This window comes from Patiria miniata, unplaced genomic scaffold (assembly GCF_015706575.1).
Source record: "Patiria miniata isolate m_02_andy unplaced genomic scaffold, ASM1570657v1 HiC_scaffold_17, whole genome shotgun sequence".
Lineage (NCBI taxonomy): Eukaryota > Metazoa > Echinodermata > Asteroidea > Valvatida > Asterinidae > Patiria > Patiria miniata.
In genome coordinates, this window is record NW_024037055.1 from 3,861,588 (window position 1) to 3,881,750 (window position 20,163).

General features: G+C 42.9%; 1 protein-coding gene across 3 annotated transcripts; it reads right to left on the reverse strand.

The window, feature by feature from the left end:
• Positions 1 to 1,098: 1,098 nt before the first annotated feature.
• LOC119723514 (photoreceptor-specific nuclear receptor-like) lies at positions 1,099 to 19,419 on the reverse strand. Of its 3 annotated transcripts, none has more exons than XM_038194214.1 (6): positions 18,780 to 19,419; positions 12,719 to 12,952; positions 8,423 to 8,845; positions 7,333 to 7,685; positions 6,808 to 6,931; positions 1,099 to 1,807 (listed from the first exon to the last, which is right to left on the reverse strand). In XM_038194214.1, exons 2-6 carry the CDS (start codon positions 12,828 to 12,830, stop codon positions 1,575 to 1,577), a joined length of 1,245 nt encoding a protein of 414 aa, XP_038050142.1. In that variant the 5' UTR covers positions 12,831 to 12,952; positions 18,780 to 19,419; the 3' UTR covers positions 1,099 to 1,574. The 3 variants fall into 3 exon arrangements, with proteins under 3 accessions (XP_038050142.1, XP_038050141.1, XP_038050140.1); XM_038194213.1 differs by lacking the exon at positions 18,780 to 19,419 and adding an exon at positions 14,644 to 15,177 and having other exon boundaries at positions 8,423 to 8,842; XM_038194212.1 differs by lacking the exon at positions 18,780 to 19,419 and adding an exon at positions 14,644 to 15,166.
• Positions 19,420 to 20,163: the final 744 nt, after the last annotated feature.

A 20,163-nucleotide genomic window follows, 5' to 3' on the forward strand; every position in this document is an offset into this window, starting at 1 on the left:
CATTCAAATGAACTTTCATTACATTCAGCACGTCAAACAATTTGTCTGTGTCAATGTTATAATCACAATTGATATTTCAATAAAAACAATTAGTCCCATTCTTTTAAAATGAATCAACGTAATATTTTCCATTCATTGGCATTTTCCAAGTGGTGAAAACTGCTCTGCTAAAAAAATGAATAATTTGAATCTCGAGTTAAACACGCATCATACGACCTATGTTGGCGTTTAATAAAAAAAAATGCAACAAGCAAGGACAAACAAAATAAGGGCTAAAGATCCTTGCTTCAAGTCTCGTAATCTTGTACATAATTACAATACTTTTATATACCGCGTTCTGAACGCGAACACCTCTAGAATTCTTTCTACATAAGTCCGTATACCACTGCCATGCTATTGTTACATTTTGATCATCGTAGACGCCATAACATTCACACGGCGTGGGTATATAACCACGCCCACAAATTAAGTTCATAACAATATATATTATTTATCTTCACAGCGGTCCATATTGATGGCAAAAGGCAGATAATGAACAGCGTGAACTCTACCCTTTTTCTTCCAATGAACAGAAACTGCTACTCTGTGTATATGTTGAGTTTGATCGCATTCTTTCAAGCATGCAGGACATATACAGCGTCTGGATCCTGGATCCCTGCTGTACGTTATGTATGCGCGCGGCTATTGGTTACCAGCGATGCAACCAACCCCAGTAGGTTGGTTCCAAAAAGTCGACTAGCGTAGTCAACCACCGTCGACCAAGGGCGGATCCAGGGGGGGGGGGGGGGGGCCAAAGGGGCAATGCCCCCCCCCCCCAAAAAAAAAAACGAAACCATTTTTTTTTTTTTTTATATGACAACGCCATAAAGGCAGGCAATGAGTACACCACCATCTTTTCCTCAAAAAAACATTGGTTAAAGTGGTCAGAAATTGTCTCAGATCGCACCACAGAGCATCTAGAATCCAAAAAAAATTCGGGCCCTTAAGCGGGCCCCGAACCCCACGCCGTAATTTTTTGGACCCACTTTTTGGGGGGACCAAATTTTTTTTTTGGCCCCTCCCAAAAAAATTGTGTTCTGGATCCGCCCTTGCCGTCGACTAGACAGAGTTCGGGCTAACTTTAGCCGAACTATGGTTAACCATTGGTCAACAATAGTTCTTGCGCGAACTCGCCCTAACTTGCCCTAAGTTTAAACTGGGCAACACGGGAAAAGACGTAGGCCTAGTCTGCCTAGTCTGGCTCCCGCGGCCGGCGGTGCAAGAAACAAACAGTGATAAATGCTGTGCCGTCCATGAACCCAACATAGTGTCGTAGTCTTTAAAACGAGGCTCTCGATGCACTAAGTCTGGTGCCGAACATACAGCGATTTAAAATCGTGCGAATTTCGCTCAAGGCTTCAGGGGATCCGACGTTATGATGCAAACTGTGATAGTGGTGGGAAACACGTAGCTAAAGCATTGTAGTCTTCAAAACGATGCTCTTGTGGAAATGAGTCTGGTGCCTACCACGTGCAGCAGGTACATCGTGTGAACTCCGATCGAGGCTTCGAGGAATCTGACCTACGAAATCGACGCTAAACTCGGTCCAAGATCTTGTCGATCTGGACCTGACCCAGAGTCCTACGGAAGAACAGTTCCTCCAGGTCCTCGCCCGTGACGCGCTTGAGGGACGGCATGGTCAGCAGGAGCTTGCCAAATCTCGCGGGGCTCTCGGGGTGGACCACGTTCTCGTACTGCGCGAGAACCACCTGCGCCTGGTCGCGGAAGAACTCTACTTTGCTCTTTTCCCTGAGTGTCTTGGTGGTATCTGGAAAAGAAGAAAACAAAAGAAAAAGGGGAAAAAATAAAAATTGAGAAAAACGAACATGTTCAAAGGACAGAATATATCGACTTTTCTTTTGTAAAGACTGAGCGCTGTGTGTGTATGGGCTGCCACGATTAGATAAGATGGCATAAATTTTAACCGCGGTTGGCAAAATATTTTGCCAAAATGGATATTAACACCCTTATTTTTATGTAAGACGGAGGCCTTTTTCTACGAAATCTTTGGTAGCGTTACTCTGTTGGTTAGTTTATTTTTCCAAGAAGGTAACCTCATTAAATTGTTTCAAGCAATGGACTAAAAGGGTGGAAAGAAAGTTCAAACGAACGTTGGAGAACAATTGTAAATAAAGTTTGCTTTTCAAAGTTTGAAGAGCTTTAATCTTAAAAAGTGTTTTGCGTTTCATCATTTCTGTTCACTTTTAATCAGATAAACAATGACAAATATTCAAGGAATCGACAACATCTACATTTCACTTTTTAGTCATGCGAATTGGTTGTTGCTTTTCAACAACAGTTTCAAATTGCAACCGTACAATACTCAAGCTCGCATTTACAACACCAATGTTTCAAATTGAAATTTAGGTTTGAAAATGACAGTCAAAGGTTTTAATATGTGCTATGTCGTTTAAAATGATAACATTTGAAGTAAGTTAAGGTTATATATGGTTACAATTTTTAACTCCACAATTAATCGTGCATTTCACACAAGCTTGGTAGGACTAAAATTGAATCGATACTCTTCGACAATTCACTTGGGAAGATGCGTAAACATTATGTCCGCGGCGGGGCACGGCTAGTGTCTAGACAACTCACAAAAGACCACCAACTGAACTTGAATTCAACCGGAGAATTCGTGTTATTTTCCGGCCCAAATGCTCGACATTCCCCGCTGGTTTGAGAGACACTGAGTCGCGCACCGAGCGTTAAATCTGGCTGCGCATCTCAGCTGTCACCGCATACGGAGAAAGAATGAGAATCTACCGCTCAAAGCGCACTGATGATATCCGCAACAAAATATATTGCAACAGTTTCGTTCTTTCTAATGTCTTATAAGCCGGCGGGGTTTGTGGGTTTTAACCGTCCCCTTTTCGACCGCTAATTCAATTAAACAAGACCGATTAACCACATTTTTTATTGCTTTGGCGATTCTCATTTTTCTCGCGGACGCGATAGGCAGCCGAGGGGCGCAGCATTTTACTGTCAAAGAACGGAACCAGGACAAAATTGAGCCCGCCACGCCTAGCGTTGTTTGGGTCTTTAAACAACCCTAGGGCTGGCTGAATAAACCAGTTGATATCGGGACATTTGCGTGGTTATTACAATACAACGGACGATGCATCCGCGACCGCGAACCGGCACTGCGTTTTACCGGTCTAATTGTTCTTTTGACCGGTACAGTTTGAGGACAAAGAGACGCTTCGTTGATTAAATTGGTATAAGACCCTTTGTGGGCAAGAATTCCTTCTAGAATTTAGCTAAGGCCAGGGCAATGTATTTGATATCTGATTTCGTTATTTTCGTTTCTGATTTAAGACTTGATATATCATCGGCGTCAAGTGCTACACCACTTAAATGCACTTATGATTCTATGTCCACCTACGTGACCAGCTATTGGGTTAATGATGAGATACGTTTCCACTTGCTTGAGTCTACTTACTAAAGAACTAGTACCGGTACGTAGGCGGAAATAATTTCACATGGTAATTGGTACCATTCCTATCTTCACCTCAGATCAAGATTTTTTTCTCGTTAAATCGGTAGGTCCCTTTCCGGGTAGTTACCAACGTTCCTTTACGGTTGCAGTAAATAAACTGCCATAGACCCCAATGATAAATGCCCCCACTTCAGAAATTCAGGAAAATTACTCACAACTCTCTAAGGTGTTCGAGACACACATCAAATTAAAGCTTGTTTCATCATCTTTCATTTTCTTTTCAATTTTTGAGGGTTAACTGATGACTTTTAGGAGAAATTGCCATCCGAAGATGATCACCCCTGTAAATAGTCCCGAAGCCCATCGCCATTTTGAAAAAAAAGATGCCTACACTCCATTGCAAAATAGAGCGCTTTTAGGGCCCCAAATTCATCCAAATTGCACAGAACTACAAGCTCACAGTCCTGTGCACCGCCTCCACCCATATGTTTTACAAACCCTCAAGTTCATGGTCCACAATATACTCAAATACCGAAGAATTGCAAATCGTGATTTGGCCGGCGTAGGCAATTTTGGACCGATTTACTGGCCTGCAACCTTACGTATTACTTTAATCAACAATTTTTTTAAACGCCATGCTAATGTGCTGCAGCAATGTCTCCATATCTGCCACTAAGTATACCTAGTCATTTTATTTGGACTTCGGACAAACAACGAGCGCTTTTAACTCAGTAGTCCTAATCCAGGTCATACAATCTCGAGTTGTGTTTGCTTTTTACCACCAACTTGTAATATTTTGTGGGTCACGGGTGGTGCCACCAGCGTGCTCGTGCTGCCCTGTTGCCGGGGCACGTGCCCATTCCTACGGCACGCGCCTCGTGAAAGGATTACCGTGCTCCGCAACAAGTCAACTAATATTTTTGACGCCCACAAGACAAAAACACCGATTCTTTTTGGGGGACTAGGTTTTGTAAAACTCGGCACGTGGCGGGGTGTGGGGTCGGGTATGCGTCAGTGACTAGTCCAGTTTAAATCGTGTTAGTGACCTGATTTCGAGGCTTAACCTGCGTAAGGGGCTGATGGCTGGTGTAGTGAGCTTGGTGTGAATTCGTTCTTTTTAAAAGCGGTCACCAAAAGTACAAGTTCATTGATACGAAACAAAACAACTGTAGCTAAGGTTGTTTTTGAGTTTTAAAATGAGCGCTGTTCGGATTTTGTCAGACGGCACCTGCATGCAGCCAAAAAAAGGTATATAGGGAAATCAAAATTCAAATACCAACAATGCGCCGTTTAGAAACAAGGTTTTAATTGATGTTCAAACAAAAATAATGATCGGTTTTTAATTGAAACTTCTACAGGTGTCTGAAATACTCCTCCAAGAATTTACTTTCATGAAAAGAAGATGCCGACTTTATTTCATTTAAATGTGTTTTATTAAAAAGCATTATGAGACCAGATCAGCTATTGCTAATATTTTCGAACGGTTGTTGGCAATGATAGAAAACTTTAAAATCTCAATTTTTTTTCTTTTCAAAATTAATAGTTTAATTTTTTCTATAGTAAAGTTTTTAATGAATTACAACTTTATTTTATTTAATTACATACTTATAGATAAAAGCTTGTTTGTTTTTAATTTTAAATTGTCGCCTCATGAAGCGACCAAAGTAAATTCTAGAAACATATAAAAATCCTTGACGGTTCCCAAACCTTTAGAGAGAAGGAAAGGGACCGAATTTAGTCAAATTCCACTTGAACTCAAAGTCCACTTCTCCGTACAGATCGGGACAACATTGCTACACCATCCCCGAGTCCAGGAGAGAAAATTAGGGCCGGTGGCGAGGTGGCCGCCCCCTTTTTAGTCACCCGGCTTCCGTCCTTGCCGTATGGATCAACCCCCCGAACGGTACAGATTGCAAAACAGAGAAGACATCGCGAATGCGGCTCATTTCTCTGGGGATGACCTCAAGAGAAAAGGCACGGTCTTAAGTAAATGGACAGATATCGACTCGGTGGTCCTGATTCGATACTCGAAGTTGAAAGAGGGTGATGTTAGCGAACATCAGGCATACCAAATGACTTCGAGATGCTGGTATGTTAAAACGCTTGATGGAGGCCTTCTTAGACTGAACCCAACATGATTATTGTAGTGATTGCGGTATTGGAATAAAACCAAAAGATGTGTATTTACAACGAAATCTATGGATTTGTAGACATTTTGAACTTTAGGTTTTGACCGAATCGCTGATGGGCGTGCACTTCATTTTATGAACAGCAGAGACTGGGTTGACTCTATATATATGCATGCAAAGGATAATGGCTTCCGCCACTGGCTTTTTTTAGCTGCCTCGAATTGTATTAGGGATAACGATTATTTTGGCGGGAACGCGCGCGGCCCGGGTGAGTTTCATTAAAACAAAGCAGTCGTGAAGACTTTGTCATCTTTGTAAATGAGATTATTTTAAGGGGGGATCGATGGCCGGGACATTTACTCCGGTGTCTCTGGGCAGTTAGTGTCGGGAAAGGCCGGGGAATTATGGCTTTGGTGGCGCCGAGGAGTCTGAGCTGTAGCCGCGTAAGTCACTAAGTCTGAGAGGTGATTTCGCTCTCAGTGCCCTTTTCAGCAAAAAAAAAGTGTACTGGGATGAAGTTGAGAGTGAAGTTGAGAGTTGCAGTTTTTAAGTTTCTGTTGCTGTTGCTATTGCCGTTGGTTTTGCTGTTATACCTGCTGCGGTTGTCGTTAGCCCTAGTTGTCGTTCTACCTAATGCTGCTGATGTCGCGGTTGATTTTGGTGTTGTTCGTAGTTGTAGGTATCGTGGTTGCGGCTGTGGCTTGTCGTATAGTATAGTTGTTGTAGTGGTTGCAACTCCTATGGTTGTTATGATTGTCGTTGTGGGTGCTATTGTCATCGTTATTGTCGCCAATATCGTCGGTTTGTTTTGGTGGGGTTTTTTTGGGGGGGGGGTCATTACCTTGTATTCATTGTTGTTTCGTCATTCGTACCATTTATTTTGGCTGCTATAAAATAATATTTTATAATATTTTAATAAAATAATAATAATATGAGAGTGGTCATAGTATGACCACTGTTCATTACTGATGTTGTACTACTGTTTTTCTTATTTTAAGAGCCGAACTGATGTAGCACGTTAAACTAGCGCATAAGGTTTTTGTACAAAAATATCAGTTTGCAATGTAAAACAGGAAATGCTTTCCACGTATGTATTTATATATTTTTTGCCACACATTTCAAAGTAAACATGGAATGATAGTCGCCCAGATGTCAGGGGTACTGAAATTAGAATTCGACATGAAGGTTGGAGATAATCACCTGGTTTGAAGAGGACGATAGCCTCAAGCGATGCAAACTCGTAGGAGCTGAGATTCAACGTTCGTAGACGGACTGTGATCTCTTGGATATCGTCGATGATTTCATTTCGCTGCCGTATTGTTACCTGCAGGTATAGGGCGATATGTGAAACAGGTGTTATCTTTAATCAATTATTCCAGGATACATCTAATTATGATATTCATACACGGTAATTTTTTAAGAAGATTATTGATATGCAATTCATCAATGTCCACCGAATTTGTTACTTGTAATGAATTTAGGTACCACTCTGAAAGTTCTTGGGCATTTTTAAGGACACAGATACGCTTGAAATTCAAGGAAATGTTTGAGACAATAAATACTTATAACAGTTTGGGTCAATTCGAGGCAAACTGCCTCGATTTGACCCACCTTTATAAGCGTTTTACAATTTTCAACAAATCTGACAAAAGTGTAATCTATGCATGCATGAGCTCCAAAATATGTATATTTTTGTTCCTATGGATTAACAATTAAAAAACTAACCGAGGAGTCACTTGACGAGCTAGATGACCCGGCTCCGGCGCTCTCCGACCGCAGGTTGGAGTGGCTGAGCAGGGCGCAGAAATCCAGCCCGGGCCAGTAGGCGGCGTGAAGCAGGAACAACTCGTTCCAGCACTCCTGCAAGACCGCGGCCTGGTCCCAGCTATCCAGGGCCTGGAACGGCTGGACAGAGCGGGACGTCCGCACGGCGTGGACCAGGACGTGTGTGGCGATCTCCTCGATGGACGCCGTGCAGGGGGACGGCGCGGCCGGGATGGCCAGGATGGGGCCGGCTCCTGACGGGCGGGTGGCCCAGGGAAACGGGGGACGGTCTCCGAGCCGCTTCGCCAGCAGAGCTGAAGGAGGGAAACCGAAATAGAGGGGGACATGGAACAATTTTAACAATGAGAACATGAACGTTTGAGATTCATTTGATGAGGACAACTTGATCACAATTACTTTACGGAAAGCGCGTTTGATTATCTTGGTTTTTGTGTATTATATAGAAACGCAAGGAAAAAGGAAGGCACATAGAGGGTAACGCAAGAAAAACAAAAGAAATTTTCATTTCATTCATGACAGAATGAAGACGCAGGGTTTGAGATTCAGTTGAAAAGAGTTAAAAAGTCGTTTTGCGAGATGATAGCTTTTTGATTATCTTGTTGTTTTGGTTTAGGCCTATAGGGGGCCTATAGAAGGATGGAATAACGCAAGGAAAACGGAAAATATCATAGCTTATTTTATCCATGACTAGTCGGAAACAGCAATGTCTGAGATTCATTTAGGTAGAGTCGAAAATTCGTGTACGAGATTAGCTTTTGCATGATTGTCTCTGTGTGTGTGAATTAGTTCATGTGTTTGAAAGTAGACGTGAAATGTTTGGCGTGGGATGACACTTTTTTCACCGTTAGGTTATTACCTTCATAATCGGTGTAAAGACGCTACAAAAGCATTAAAAAGCTTGGTATTTTTGTTCTGAAAGAGATGACAGACGAGTTCCTGACACCTGATGAGATGAAAGTTAAGTTGCTGACACAGAAAGAGTAATAAGAGAAAAGGAGCCATGCGTGAAATTCAGTAATAATATACCAACCTGCTCTGTCTTCCATCCTCAACCCGGCAAACTGGGAGGGTAGGGTCGGAACCAGCATGCCCCGCTCCGCAGCTCCGTCGAACGGTAGGGTTGGGGACAGGTGGGGCGGTACCCCGCCCGGAAACAGCCCACTCCGGACCGCCACCACGCGGAACGCGCTGCCAGGCCCGCCGGCGGCCTGGGCGGCATGGGCCGCCACAGCGGCGTGGTGCTCCCTCCAACCCGGTGTCTTGCTGGTCCAGGGCTGGAAGGGGCGGAAGGAGGGCTTGGGGTGGTTGGACTTAGCGGCCGCGGCGTGGGCAGCCAGGGCCCGGGAATGGGAACCGCCGCCCGTGCCCCGACAGCACAGGTCACCGCTGGAGCCCGCTGCGTCCGGCTTGGGTTGTGGCTTCTTCTTTCTAGGTCCTCGTTCTTCTTGCACTGCTGTTAAACAAGATAACAATACAATTTACCAATGTAATTTGGATGCCCACTTCATATTAGTAGCACATATTTGTGATGATGTAGCAATTTAATATTTGCCGTTAAGACGGCGCATGCGTAATAGAAACAGTTGCCAAGTTGAATAACTTAGAACGAAATTGAATCTAAATATTAATAAAACGGGGACTCTGTGCCTAAACTGGTGATTGTTAAATTCGTTAAAAAGATTCGGTAAAAATAAAAGACAACACTTCCACCATTAAGGCTATTATGCACAACCTTTTGCACACCTTTCATTAAACATTTTCACCTTAAACATTTTCGTCTGCCCCATTAACGTACACCTGTGCAAATTTCGATTTCAAAGTGTAAGTGCAGATTTTCTAAAAACACAGCTTGATTCAAGTCGATTTTGCGAACTAAATGGTGTCTCGAATCCCCTGAAACTCGTATTTGATGTACGATGCGTATTTGATAGAACTCCGATTCATTAAGTTGATGCAAAAGCTACACTTTGTAAGAAGTTTTCTCTTTCTATTTGAATATTTTGGGTATTTTTAAGTGTTTTGTTGAGTCCCACTTTCCCCTCAATTGAGAGAGGAACGGCAATTAAGCCACTTTTAAAATCTGTTGCCGTTAAAAATACAGTGATTAACTGGGGGGGGGGGGGGGAATGATAATTAATGGCCCTTTTGGGGGCAAGCTACGTACAATCATGAGTGCCAATACGCACTTTTCCTCGTGTCAATAATCTGGACACATTCAGCGTTGGCCAAAAAAAAAAATCACCATTTTCTAAAAGCTTTTCTTTTTTTCTTACCAAACCGACGGGTTACGACGAGTGTAAAATCTGCGTACATTTCCCCTTGTTTAAACAATTATGGTTCGCCTTTGGATTGCTTAAGTGTGTATTTCCGGTATAGGTGATACCTTCGGTAGATCGTTCTTTCTTTTTTGGACCGACAAATCATACGGGTGTCATTCCTTTTTTTTCCGTTTCCATGGAACAAGCCGACCACGCGCTGTGTATAGGTGTGAAATTACAATCAAAATAGGGCCGTTTAGCGGCCTAATACCGCATGTAATGAACTACGGTGTTCCTAACCAGTTACACCTCGTGTCGTGGCAAATAATGGGTGAAACGAGGGGCAGCAGCCCCGGCCTACCGCCGTGCAGCTGCGCAAAACAAACGGACCCGCGCGCTCTTTGCTCGCTCGGCCAAAAAGCTTTGGTTTATAAAACACTCCACGGAGGCTCGCTTGACGCTCAGAGTCATTTGTGGGGGAAAATCTCAGCGGTACGTGACGACGGCACGTTTTGTGGTTGAGGGGCGACGGGCAATCGATTAACGGGGCCTTGTCTCATTAGACCAAGATAGAGAGCAGTCAGAAGACAGAAGAGGAAAAAAAGGACATGGGTTTAGAGCTCCGTGTTTCCTTTCCTTTTTCCTCTTCTTTTGACGGTTGGTCTGGGCGCTATATAGCGAAAACTCAGTGTGATAGTTGTCGCGGGGGCTCTTTGGCGGCTAATCGGGCCCGGGTTGGGGCCGGTTCGTCCCTGCTGATTTTTTAGTTCGGGAGGGTCGGGCCCGGCCGGCTCTGACGCAAGAATTCTAACAACCAGTGATCTTTGATCTTTCTCCCCCCGTGTCGCCCGGGCCCCTGCCACGTGCACGGCCGGCAAACACCTTCTCTCAGCGCCACACTAGAACTCGGGACGGTGGTTTTGTTAGGGAGGAAAGCCCTGACCAGAAACACTACACCCTTAATGCTCAAGCTGAATAAATCTCGGCCGCGCCGCACGCGACGGACGTTTTGTACGGCCGGTATTTTTTTCTTCCACGCGGCTAGCCGTCGACAATGCCCGCCTTACTCGCGTGCGCTCGCGTGCCGTGATTTCCCCCTCATTCTTTAATCAGTCTCTCTGAATAGACCTGGCGCTGGCTTAAGATCCGACCAGTTAACAGTGCACCGCCAAAAGGTAACAGCGGTCTTTTCAGTACAAAGCCCCCCTCCCCCTCCGTAAAATGCTACTGCAACGTCTCATTGTAAACAGAGACACCGACATCCTGTAGTCTCAAATCTCATGGCGGGCTTGTCCTGTGTGTGGGTGTGTATGTGTGTTTTTAGTCTTGTAGCCCTGAAGTATAAAGATAAAATTCAATTGTTGATTTCTTAAAAGACGGCTTTTTCCCCCCTTTCTGCCCAAGTGAGCTCCGGCGCGCGGGGGCACGGCGCGGCGGAAACATCTGACTGCTGAGGCTGTTGTGTTTAATTGCTTGCCACTCAGGTTTCATTGGCGAGTTCTCCTCCCCTAATACTCGGGGCTTTTTTCTTTTCATTTATTTTAGGAGAATCTCTGGTTTAATGAAAAGAAGAGCTACATTTTAATGAGCCGGCACTTAATGCAAGCGTGCCAGTACAGTGACCGGGGATAATGCTAATGTGGGCATAAACTTGCGAGCGAGTTGTTGAGCTTTATCCGTTTTAATTAAACGAGCAAATTTGTCGAGACGCTTTTAAGACATCGAAAGTCATATGATTTTAGATTTTTTTTTCGATCAAAGATCTTGCTTTTTCGTAACTGTATCTGACTTTCTGTAACCGACGTTCGTAATGTTTGTTTTGGTCAATACTTTCGTCCCATTTTTAAAGGCATAAAGAATGATTTGCATTTTATGAACAGAAAGCTTACTTGGATTAAAGATCGTACTAGTACTAAACACCGCGTGAAATTAGTCCATCTGGATTGCTTTCATTTCGAAAAATCAAGAAAATGCACTGGTGATTTCCAACAATAAGTCAATTGAATGACCGTTGGAAATTAAAAGTAATATTAACAAAATGTGTTTGGTGATCAAAAAGTTGTGCATAACTTTTCACCCTTTTCTCCGAAAGTGTAATATCCACTACGTTGAAACACCAGCAGGTTGTAGGTTTTGAACATTCTTCTTTTGGAATTTGAGTTGTGTTATTATGGGAAACGACCAAAACGCATGGAAAGCAAATGATCCTATGTACATTTAAGCTGTGATCGTCAAATTTAAATATAACTTAAAGATACACTTTCGTGATTTTTTGTAAAGCACAATTTCTAGCTGACGATGGAATGAACGATCACGTGAAATTTATCACTGAGTTAAAACTTATTTATCCATGCCCTGTACCTGAAGCGGTAGACATGGTATTGAATGACGGGAAATGTTATAGACTTTCTTTTAAAACTCTTTGAAAGCAAAAATGACAAACAAATTTAGCCTGTTTGTAAAAGTTTAAACATTGAATGAAAAAAATATCAATGTCATGCCTTGACCGCTTTAAAATATTTGCCTGAGTTTCGCAAATGATGTCATATTTTTCCAGCTTTTCTGTTCAAATAAAATGTATCTTGGATATGATTGGTGCTTAAATCTGAATTTTTAATGAATATCTGTTCTCATAGAATTTATATTTTAGACTGGCTGTATATTTTTAATATTTAATATTTTTGATATCTGATGATGTACCACGAAATTGATCTGCGAAAATAATCACACTGCCGAATAAGGACGAAAAATTGTGTTTATCAACGGAGGATTATAAAAATCGTTCGATACATGAGCCAGTTTTTGTAAGTCGCTTAAATGAACAAAACACATGTCATGGATTGAAAAACGCCCCTTTCCACTAAGAGCTGTGTGTTATTCCAGCACTGTTTTTATTACAGCAAATGAAAAATATCGGAAATCCGGAAATTATTGTAATTCATCAAGGAATTTCACTTTAAGTGAAGAATATTTTTTACGAGACAGTCTGCTCCTGTTGTTTCATCTTATACTTGCCAAGATGCGATGATTGTGTTTTTATATTCAGCAATTTCAAATCCAGGTCTTACCATTTTTGTTCATGTTGACGCCGAAGCATTTCTTGAGTCGGCAGTACGGGCACCAGTTCCGCCGCGCCTTGTCCACGAGACAGTTGCCCTTACCGATGCAAGTGTACCGCATGTTTCGCCGTATGCTCCGCTTGAAGAAGCAGCTGCACCCGTCGCAGCAGTAGACACCGTAGTGCTTCCCGTAACTCTTGTCTCCGCAGACTTTGCAGGGCACGGGGTTGGGCAGCGTGCGACCTGTTGATGAGAGAAACCAATTAAGATTATAGCCTTACAGCAGGTGTATTGGATTGTTCAATGAAAACCAGCATTTGACATTCAGACGGGATTTTAGCAGGATTTTGGTCGTCATCCTGGCAATATAATGTTGTCGTACTCACGAGACAAAACGTTTATCAGGATTGGGAAAATCTTTTCAGGATGATAGGTTACATCCTGTCATTTTAGGCACCTTTGTATCTTTGTGCGCCTTTTTTATCTTTAGGCATAATTTTTACCCTGCTTTTTTATTGGTTTTGGAGATATAAACTTCTGTAAGAATGTCAGACATAAGATTTAAAAGCTGTCGCAGACCGAATAACGGCCGGATTGTCCAGAAATACACAAACCGTTTATGAGTTTGGGGGCCTTACGTTGTAATCCTGGCGGAATCTTTTTTTCACGACAGAATTTGTTGAAAATGCCGATTGATATTAGATGCAGGTTTAATTGAACTGAAGTGGATAAATTCACACGATTTGTAACAGAAATATTTGTCTTTGACAGTAAAATATTTTGCCAAAGGGTACAATCCCAAACGTAACACATTTTTGAGAGGAAACTGAAGAAAGTTTGCATTTAAAATTAGGTTTTCGTTTAGCCGACTGTATACTCAGCGACATCCGAGGGCTCACAAACAAAACTCACATATAAGCTACTCAGGCGGGATTTGAACCCACGACCTCCTGCTTACTCGTACCGCTAGTGATGTTTTTATCGGAAGTCCTCGGACCACACCGAGTGTACAGTTTTATGAAACTACGTCGGTGAAGGGCAAATACCTAATATTAGATGCAATTTCCCGACACAAAAAACCCATCATATCAAAAGTAAAATGCAAACAAAAATATAGTTAAACAAAATCATGGTGTAAAGTGAACGGTGCTCATTGTATAATATAGATCTCAGAAACGGTACGTCCATTCAGTTTAATGTTTAAAACTTGTACCGACACTGAAATTACGTTTAGTATAGGCTAAGATTAAAAGTAAATTACTAAAAAAAATCAAAAGATGATCTTATCTTGACCGGACTTGATATCGCTTCTACATGGATTCTATTAATGAGATTTTATCACATATTTTCGAAGCATACATTTTGCTTGTATAGTTGCTCTCCAACTCAAATTCCGTCGTCTGTGCCTTTGCTACACCTCTGACGAAATATTAGGCAAAGTGACATTTTCAGGTTTAAAGTCTACTAATTTAATAAAGAACTGGGTGATGATTTTCTCCTCAGATTTGAAAATTAAATTTATTCATTCTTCGAATTGTTTAATGAAGGCCTTTCACTGAACACTGCGATGTCTATTTGTCTCGTGTGTGTGCGATATTATGTACAAGACTTTGGACTTGAAACTGTTCAAAATCACACTACATAAAATAATATCGTCTATAGCCAATCACAAATCCTTCACAATGTCATGTATTAAACAACGATTAAATATTTATTTAAAAAAAAGAAACAAAAAGTAACTATATAACAATGAGATCTCACGTTTGGGGTCTAAAATTGTCAAGGTTGTCGAAGTCATTTTATACGATTCTTCATTACGTTTTAAGTCAATTTTAAAACGAGAAAAAAAAACATTCATTTTTGACAGAAGGTAACAGTAGGCCTAATGCGAAATCACCAAATGATTCGTTTGATTCTCCAAAGATCAGACTCACCCATGACAGCAGCTTCACGGACGAAAATAAAACACCGGAAACAAAAATATCAGAAACAATTCTCCAAGAATAGCAGACTGTGTTGACGGTGGGCGATAGTTGCGAGCGCAGCACAAGCAAGAAGTTATCCCGAGAGATCAATGCGAAGTCTCGGCGGAATTAGCTTCGGCTTTCTCGGTCGTCGGTACCAGTCGCGGCGAGTGAGTGACTCCAGACATCAAACCGCGCTAGCTTTCAAGACTGCCAGTGACGGTGGTGACTGACTGTAAGCCAAGATAACCGAAAGAATGAGCCGATTCATCAACCGAACCAAGAAAAAAAAAATGAGGAGAGAGAAGGAGAGAGGATAGGCTTTCTGAATCCAAACTTTTTCACTCCGGGGCTTTTGGGAGAGATGCTCGGATCCAACAGCCACCTGCACTCCAGCTGGAGAACTGCGGTGGGTGAGCGGCGGCCCGGAGGGATGGCCGGCGCTTGATTGAACGGCTGCGCAGCCAGCGAAAATCGCAGCACTGTTTCGACCCATAGCGTGCTCTCTGATCTATCGCCTTGCCTGGCTTCAATAACGGGATAATTTTGTTTAATCAGTTGCCAATCGATGGCGAGTGCTTGCCAGAAACGTCGCTCAACTCGAGTCGTTTGGAGGGGGAGAACATTTTCTCATTCCCAAACCGAAAGAGGAGCCAGTAATGAAAATGAAAAAAAAAAGGAATGGAAAAAAAACTGCATCTTTTATTGAATCAGTGCGTGTAGAAGAATAGGTAACTTGTCAAAATGTCACAGGACGGTGAGAAAATGCTATGGCTTCCATTAAGGACAGCGTTAACGTCTGTTCTCCAGGCTATTATGTTGAACAGCTATAGGTGCTAGGGCGTGGTGTCATCTTACAGAAAGGATAACAAAACATCGTAGTTTGCATATTGTTCCACTCATGCCCCCCCCCCCCCCCCCACTTAACGAAAAATAATTTTGGCGCGAATTTGGAAAATGACTTTCGCGACAAACTATTGGCGGGAATAACGAACTGATCACGCGTTGCCATTTTGACGGTCGGGTGCGCGCGCCGTTCGTCTTAATCGTTCTGGTTTCTATTGATCTCTCGCTTCTGGATTTGTTTTCTATCAAAAGAGTGAGAGCAGACAGCTAGCGTGGTTGCGGTGGTATAGGTAGCTGGCCCACATTGTATGTAACAGGTTTCAGTTTGGGGGGTACCTGTGAGGGATCCGGTTTATTGATAGAAAGAAGAAGCTTTTTTCTCCGGGCAGACAGATGATACGGTTGCGGTGGGAAACACGCTGCCTGCCCCCGGGCTTCGGTGCTTTACTTCCCTCTATATGCTCAGCTCACCGTTCGCTGCTCCATCGACGATTCCACCGGTGAGCGGGAAAACAAGGGATTGGGAAAAGGGGAGAAAGTGAGAGAACGACAGCGACACGGAGAAGAAAAAAAATCACCGGCTCACCTCAATTTAGGAAACGGAGCCCGGACCGCTGGCCAGAGAGGACCGGGGTCGGGGGTCGTGCGCGCAAACGCGATGCGTGCCACTGACGCCACGGAGTTGATCGACCCTTTTGCACTTCAGCGAGTGGGGTATCCGTTTCTAGTCCGTGCGATTAGGCGGGATTAACTTCAAATAGTCGGCCAGGGACGGTCAGTTTTTCTTGGCCTTGCAAGGTGGGCAGTTCTTCGTCTCTGCATGCCGACATGTCTCATTAATTCGTTTTCAGAAGTGTGTTTGTTTACATCCAAACTGTCTTCAATGCCCTTTTCAGAAATTTGGAAGATGTTTCGTTATCTGTCTTGAATAAAGAGTAACAAAAATCAACCTTTTCTTAAAGAAATAGTAATAATGAAGCTTAATAATGAAGCTTAATTCACCAATATTTAATTTTCAGGTTTAGTGTGAAAAGAAAGGTTAAAGTTTTAATGATTAATGTTCTGTTTCTGCTAACGGCATAATCAAAATTATTTGACTCCATGCGAATGTCAAAGCATCACTGGGAAAAGCATATTGATACAATTTTCAAATACTTGGGGGTTTTTTTGGAAAAGGATCGATGCGCTGCATGTATACTGTACTCTTAGTTCAAGCATTATATTCCTTATGACTAGAGAGAGGTCGTTCCATGAGCCTTAACCAGCCTTAGTCATAGCTGTCACTTGATGACACACCTTGGGATTGGATGGGGCAATGCTGAAACTATGCAGTATCGATTCACCGACGAATAGTTTCAACACGAGCCGCCAGACTGGCTATGGCTAAGAGCTTTATTTGATGGTAAAGGCTTGCAAAGCTCTTGAAACAGGCCTTCGGTTCAGCGACCGATGCTGCTAGCCCCGATGCTCGAGTTTGAAGTGCCAAGTTCCGAGTGGCGCCAAAGTAAACAATGAGCGCAGATACACCCGCCATCTTGGATTTACACGGAAAGCCCGCCCTCTGCCGGCATGACGACGAGGCTGGGAGTGCATTTGCGGGATAAAGGTGAACGAAAATAGGTCTAATTGTTTTTATCATAGCTATTTATGCATGAACGAATCTTTTTGTTATCATAAGTGGGTATCACCAAACTGACACCGATGCCAAACATGCCAAAAGGAATCTTCTAAATTTGTGTGTCCAATGGTGGCGCTCTCTTGCAGATAGCGCCCTCACACGTAAGAGAGGGCGTCCTCAATAGCTATATAGTCTCTTGTAGGCTTTCGCATTCTAAATGTCCTTTTTTATGCAATTTGGGGACATTTAATTGTTATGTACTGAGATGTGGCAAAGAATCAACGGCTCAAAATTCTGATTTTCCTGATACCATGCCTGTCCCAAGCATTTTCCTGTGCGTGTGAATATTGGTTAATGGTTACTGTTAATTAGCCAACACCTCCGGGAAGGGAGTAGAACCGCATAGAGTACCCGAAGGTACCGGTGTTCTACGCCCGCCCATCGCTCGTCAGGCCCCGGGCCGGCGGTCCTGCCACAATCAACCCGTGGGGAAAGAAGGGACAATGAACGGCCGAGTGCTTGGTCTGTGGTCCGTTCAGCGTGCCGTACTTGGAAGGAGAGCCGGGCAGAAAATTATGTCCAAACACTGTAACTCTATCCCGACAATGGACTCGACAAGGAACGCTTGAGCTCCGAATTTTCAGTGGTGAAGCGAAGGGAGCTTAGTATCATCATCATTGTGACAGATCACTTCTTGGAGAGTGACAACTGCATTGTTATTTTGTAGCAAATTGCAGTGCCAGTGAGGTCAACAATTGGAATTTCTTAAAAGGAATGTACAAAATTAGCTTTTGCTGCAATTTTATTGTCAGAAATAAATGGATTTGAAGGTTAAGTATGTTGTAGCAAATTTTGTTAAGCTGGCTTGCTTCACGTTTTGGGTTCGGAGATGCTATAAAATCCAAGAAAACCAACCATGTTCTTGTAGTCTGGTTCCCTGACCCCACTTAAGATTAAACGGAGCAATGTATAGACTTTGAGGAGTTGTAAGGTCAGAGAATCAGTCTAGCCGGTTTTACCATTTCACAGGTGTAAACAATTGCAAAGAAAATAGGGAATAACCAAATATGAAAGATTAGGAGCAGATTTGAAAAAAGGCCAGTTTTCTCCAACGCAAGTGTTTAAATAATGGTTGTGGGACGTTTATAATCTACCTTTAAAATCTCGTTCTATTTAATATTAGTTCGTTTAAAACGGGTTTTGTAGCCCAGTCGGGCGCATTCCAGGCCGTAATGTCCCTTTAACTCTAGTTCCTGATTTGCGCCATTTTGGCCATTCTGACTGATTGGTTATTTCATTTTCTTTTACAAACGATGCAACAATTTTCAAAAATTTCAGCAGTGAGACCTTGCGATTATCCGTGGCAATCTTTCCGATCATGGCCATTATCATAAAAAGAAAAACAAGACAAGCAACTGCAGCTGGTCCAACGTGCGCACAATTCTTTTCAATTGACTCAGAATGGCTATTCGCTGGATGTCTTATCATGCATATTGTTTTACGCAGATGGGACCCGATACAGCCATATACGGCATCCCTGACAGGCGCTCTGCAACAATCAACTACCACGCTAATATACAGGGTGTCTCAAATAAAGGTAATTCTACTTTAAAGGGTTATTATGGCCCGACCATATGCTTACCAGCAAAAAGCGTGATATCATCTTAAAGCTGAAGCTGTGTGCTTTTCAATGATACCTTAGGTTCCATTCCAGGGTCACGCATCTTGTGGAGCACGACTGTCTTGAAGTTGTGGTGCAAAAATGTAGTTGGTTCACTTTTGAACCCATGTCATTCTGGCCTTCAGACAGTGTGTAAACCTCAGGTTTTCCCGATGGTTCAGCAAACGGCAGAACAGAGAATCTTTGTGGTCAAGAAATGGCATGAAACCAGAAGTTTGCAGGCTACACAGGGTGCCTTTGGAGAAGCATTCCTCCCAGACCGAGAACCACCAGCAAAGGAAACAATCTGGGCCAATGTGAGAAAGTATGAAGCATACGGAACCAGCCTCAACCGCAACAAAGGACGTTCAGGAAGGCCAAGGACAGCGAGACCTCTGGAAAACATCGCTGCCGTACGACAGCGGAGGGAGGGCCTTGGACAATGTGAGAACATTGTGAGAATGATCTCTGCTGTTAAGTGTTTTACTCATGATCGTGAATAAAATCCAGACAATGGTGCTCCATGATGCGTGACCCTGGAATGCAACCCAAGGTATCATTGAAAAGCGCACAGCTTCAGCTTTAAGATGATACCATGCTTCTTGCTTGTAAACAAATAGTCTGGCCATACCAACCTTTAAAGTAGGATTACCTCTCTTTTTTTTAGACACCCTGTACAAGTGACAGTTAGTCCGTAAGTCACTGACTCAGTGAGTCAGTTAGTCAGGTGCACAGAGGTCTTTTCACTGACTCTCTCTGGAACAAATAAAAAGAATGAGATAATGAGCAACGCGCCTCCGAGTACACGAAAGCTTAACAATATTGAATCAAACACCTCCACCGTAAGACTCAAAATCCTGTGTACAAACCTGCGATTTTTTTCATAAATTAATAGCTCACCATCGTAACAGCGTGATATGTCAAAGATGAATCAGTGACGGAGCACGAGAGGGCAAAATGTGGCCACTTTTGTTTCCTTCTTGTCTTTCTTTCCACTTGTTATTTTTTTCCCCGCGCGAGCGCCAATCCAATCACTTCTCCTATATATTGTCAGTCTTGTCTCTTAGCAATTAGACGGGAGGTATCGATCCGTGGCCCAGGGATACAAAGGTGTTCCAGTCAGGTTCGTCGGGGGTGGGTTGTCGACAGAAGTCTTATATCGATGATCTTTCGTTTCTGTTGTGCCAGTTGTTAGAGTTGTTAATTAAATATACCTATATTGTTTTATATTCTTGAGCAGTGCTCGCTCTGAATAAAATATGGTCCTGCAACATTTGCTTTTGCTGTAATTTTCAGAAATGGATGGATTTGGGGGTTAGCATTTTATAGCACATATTGTTATACTGACTTGTTTGACGTTTTGTTG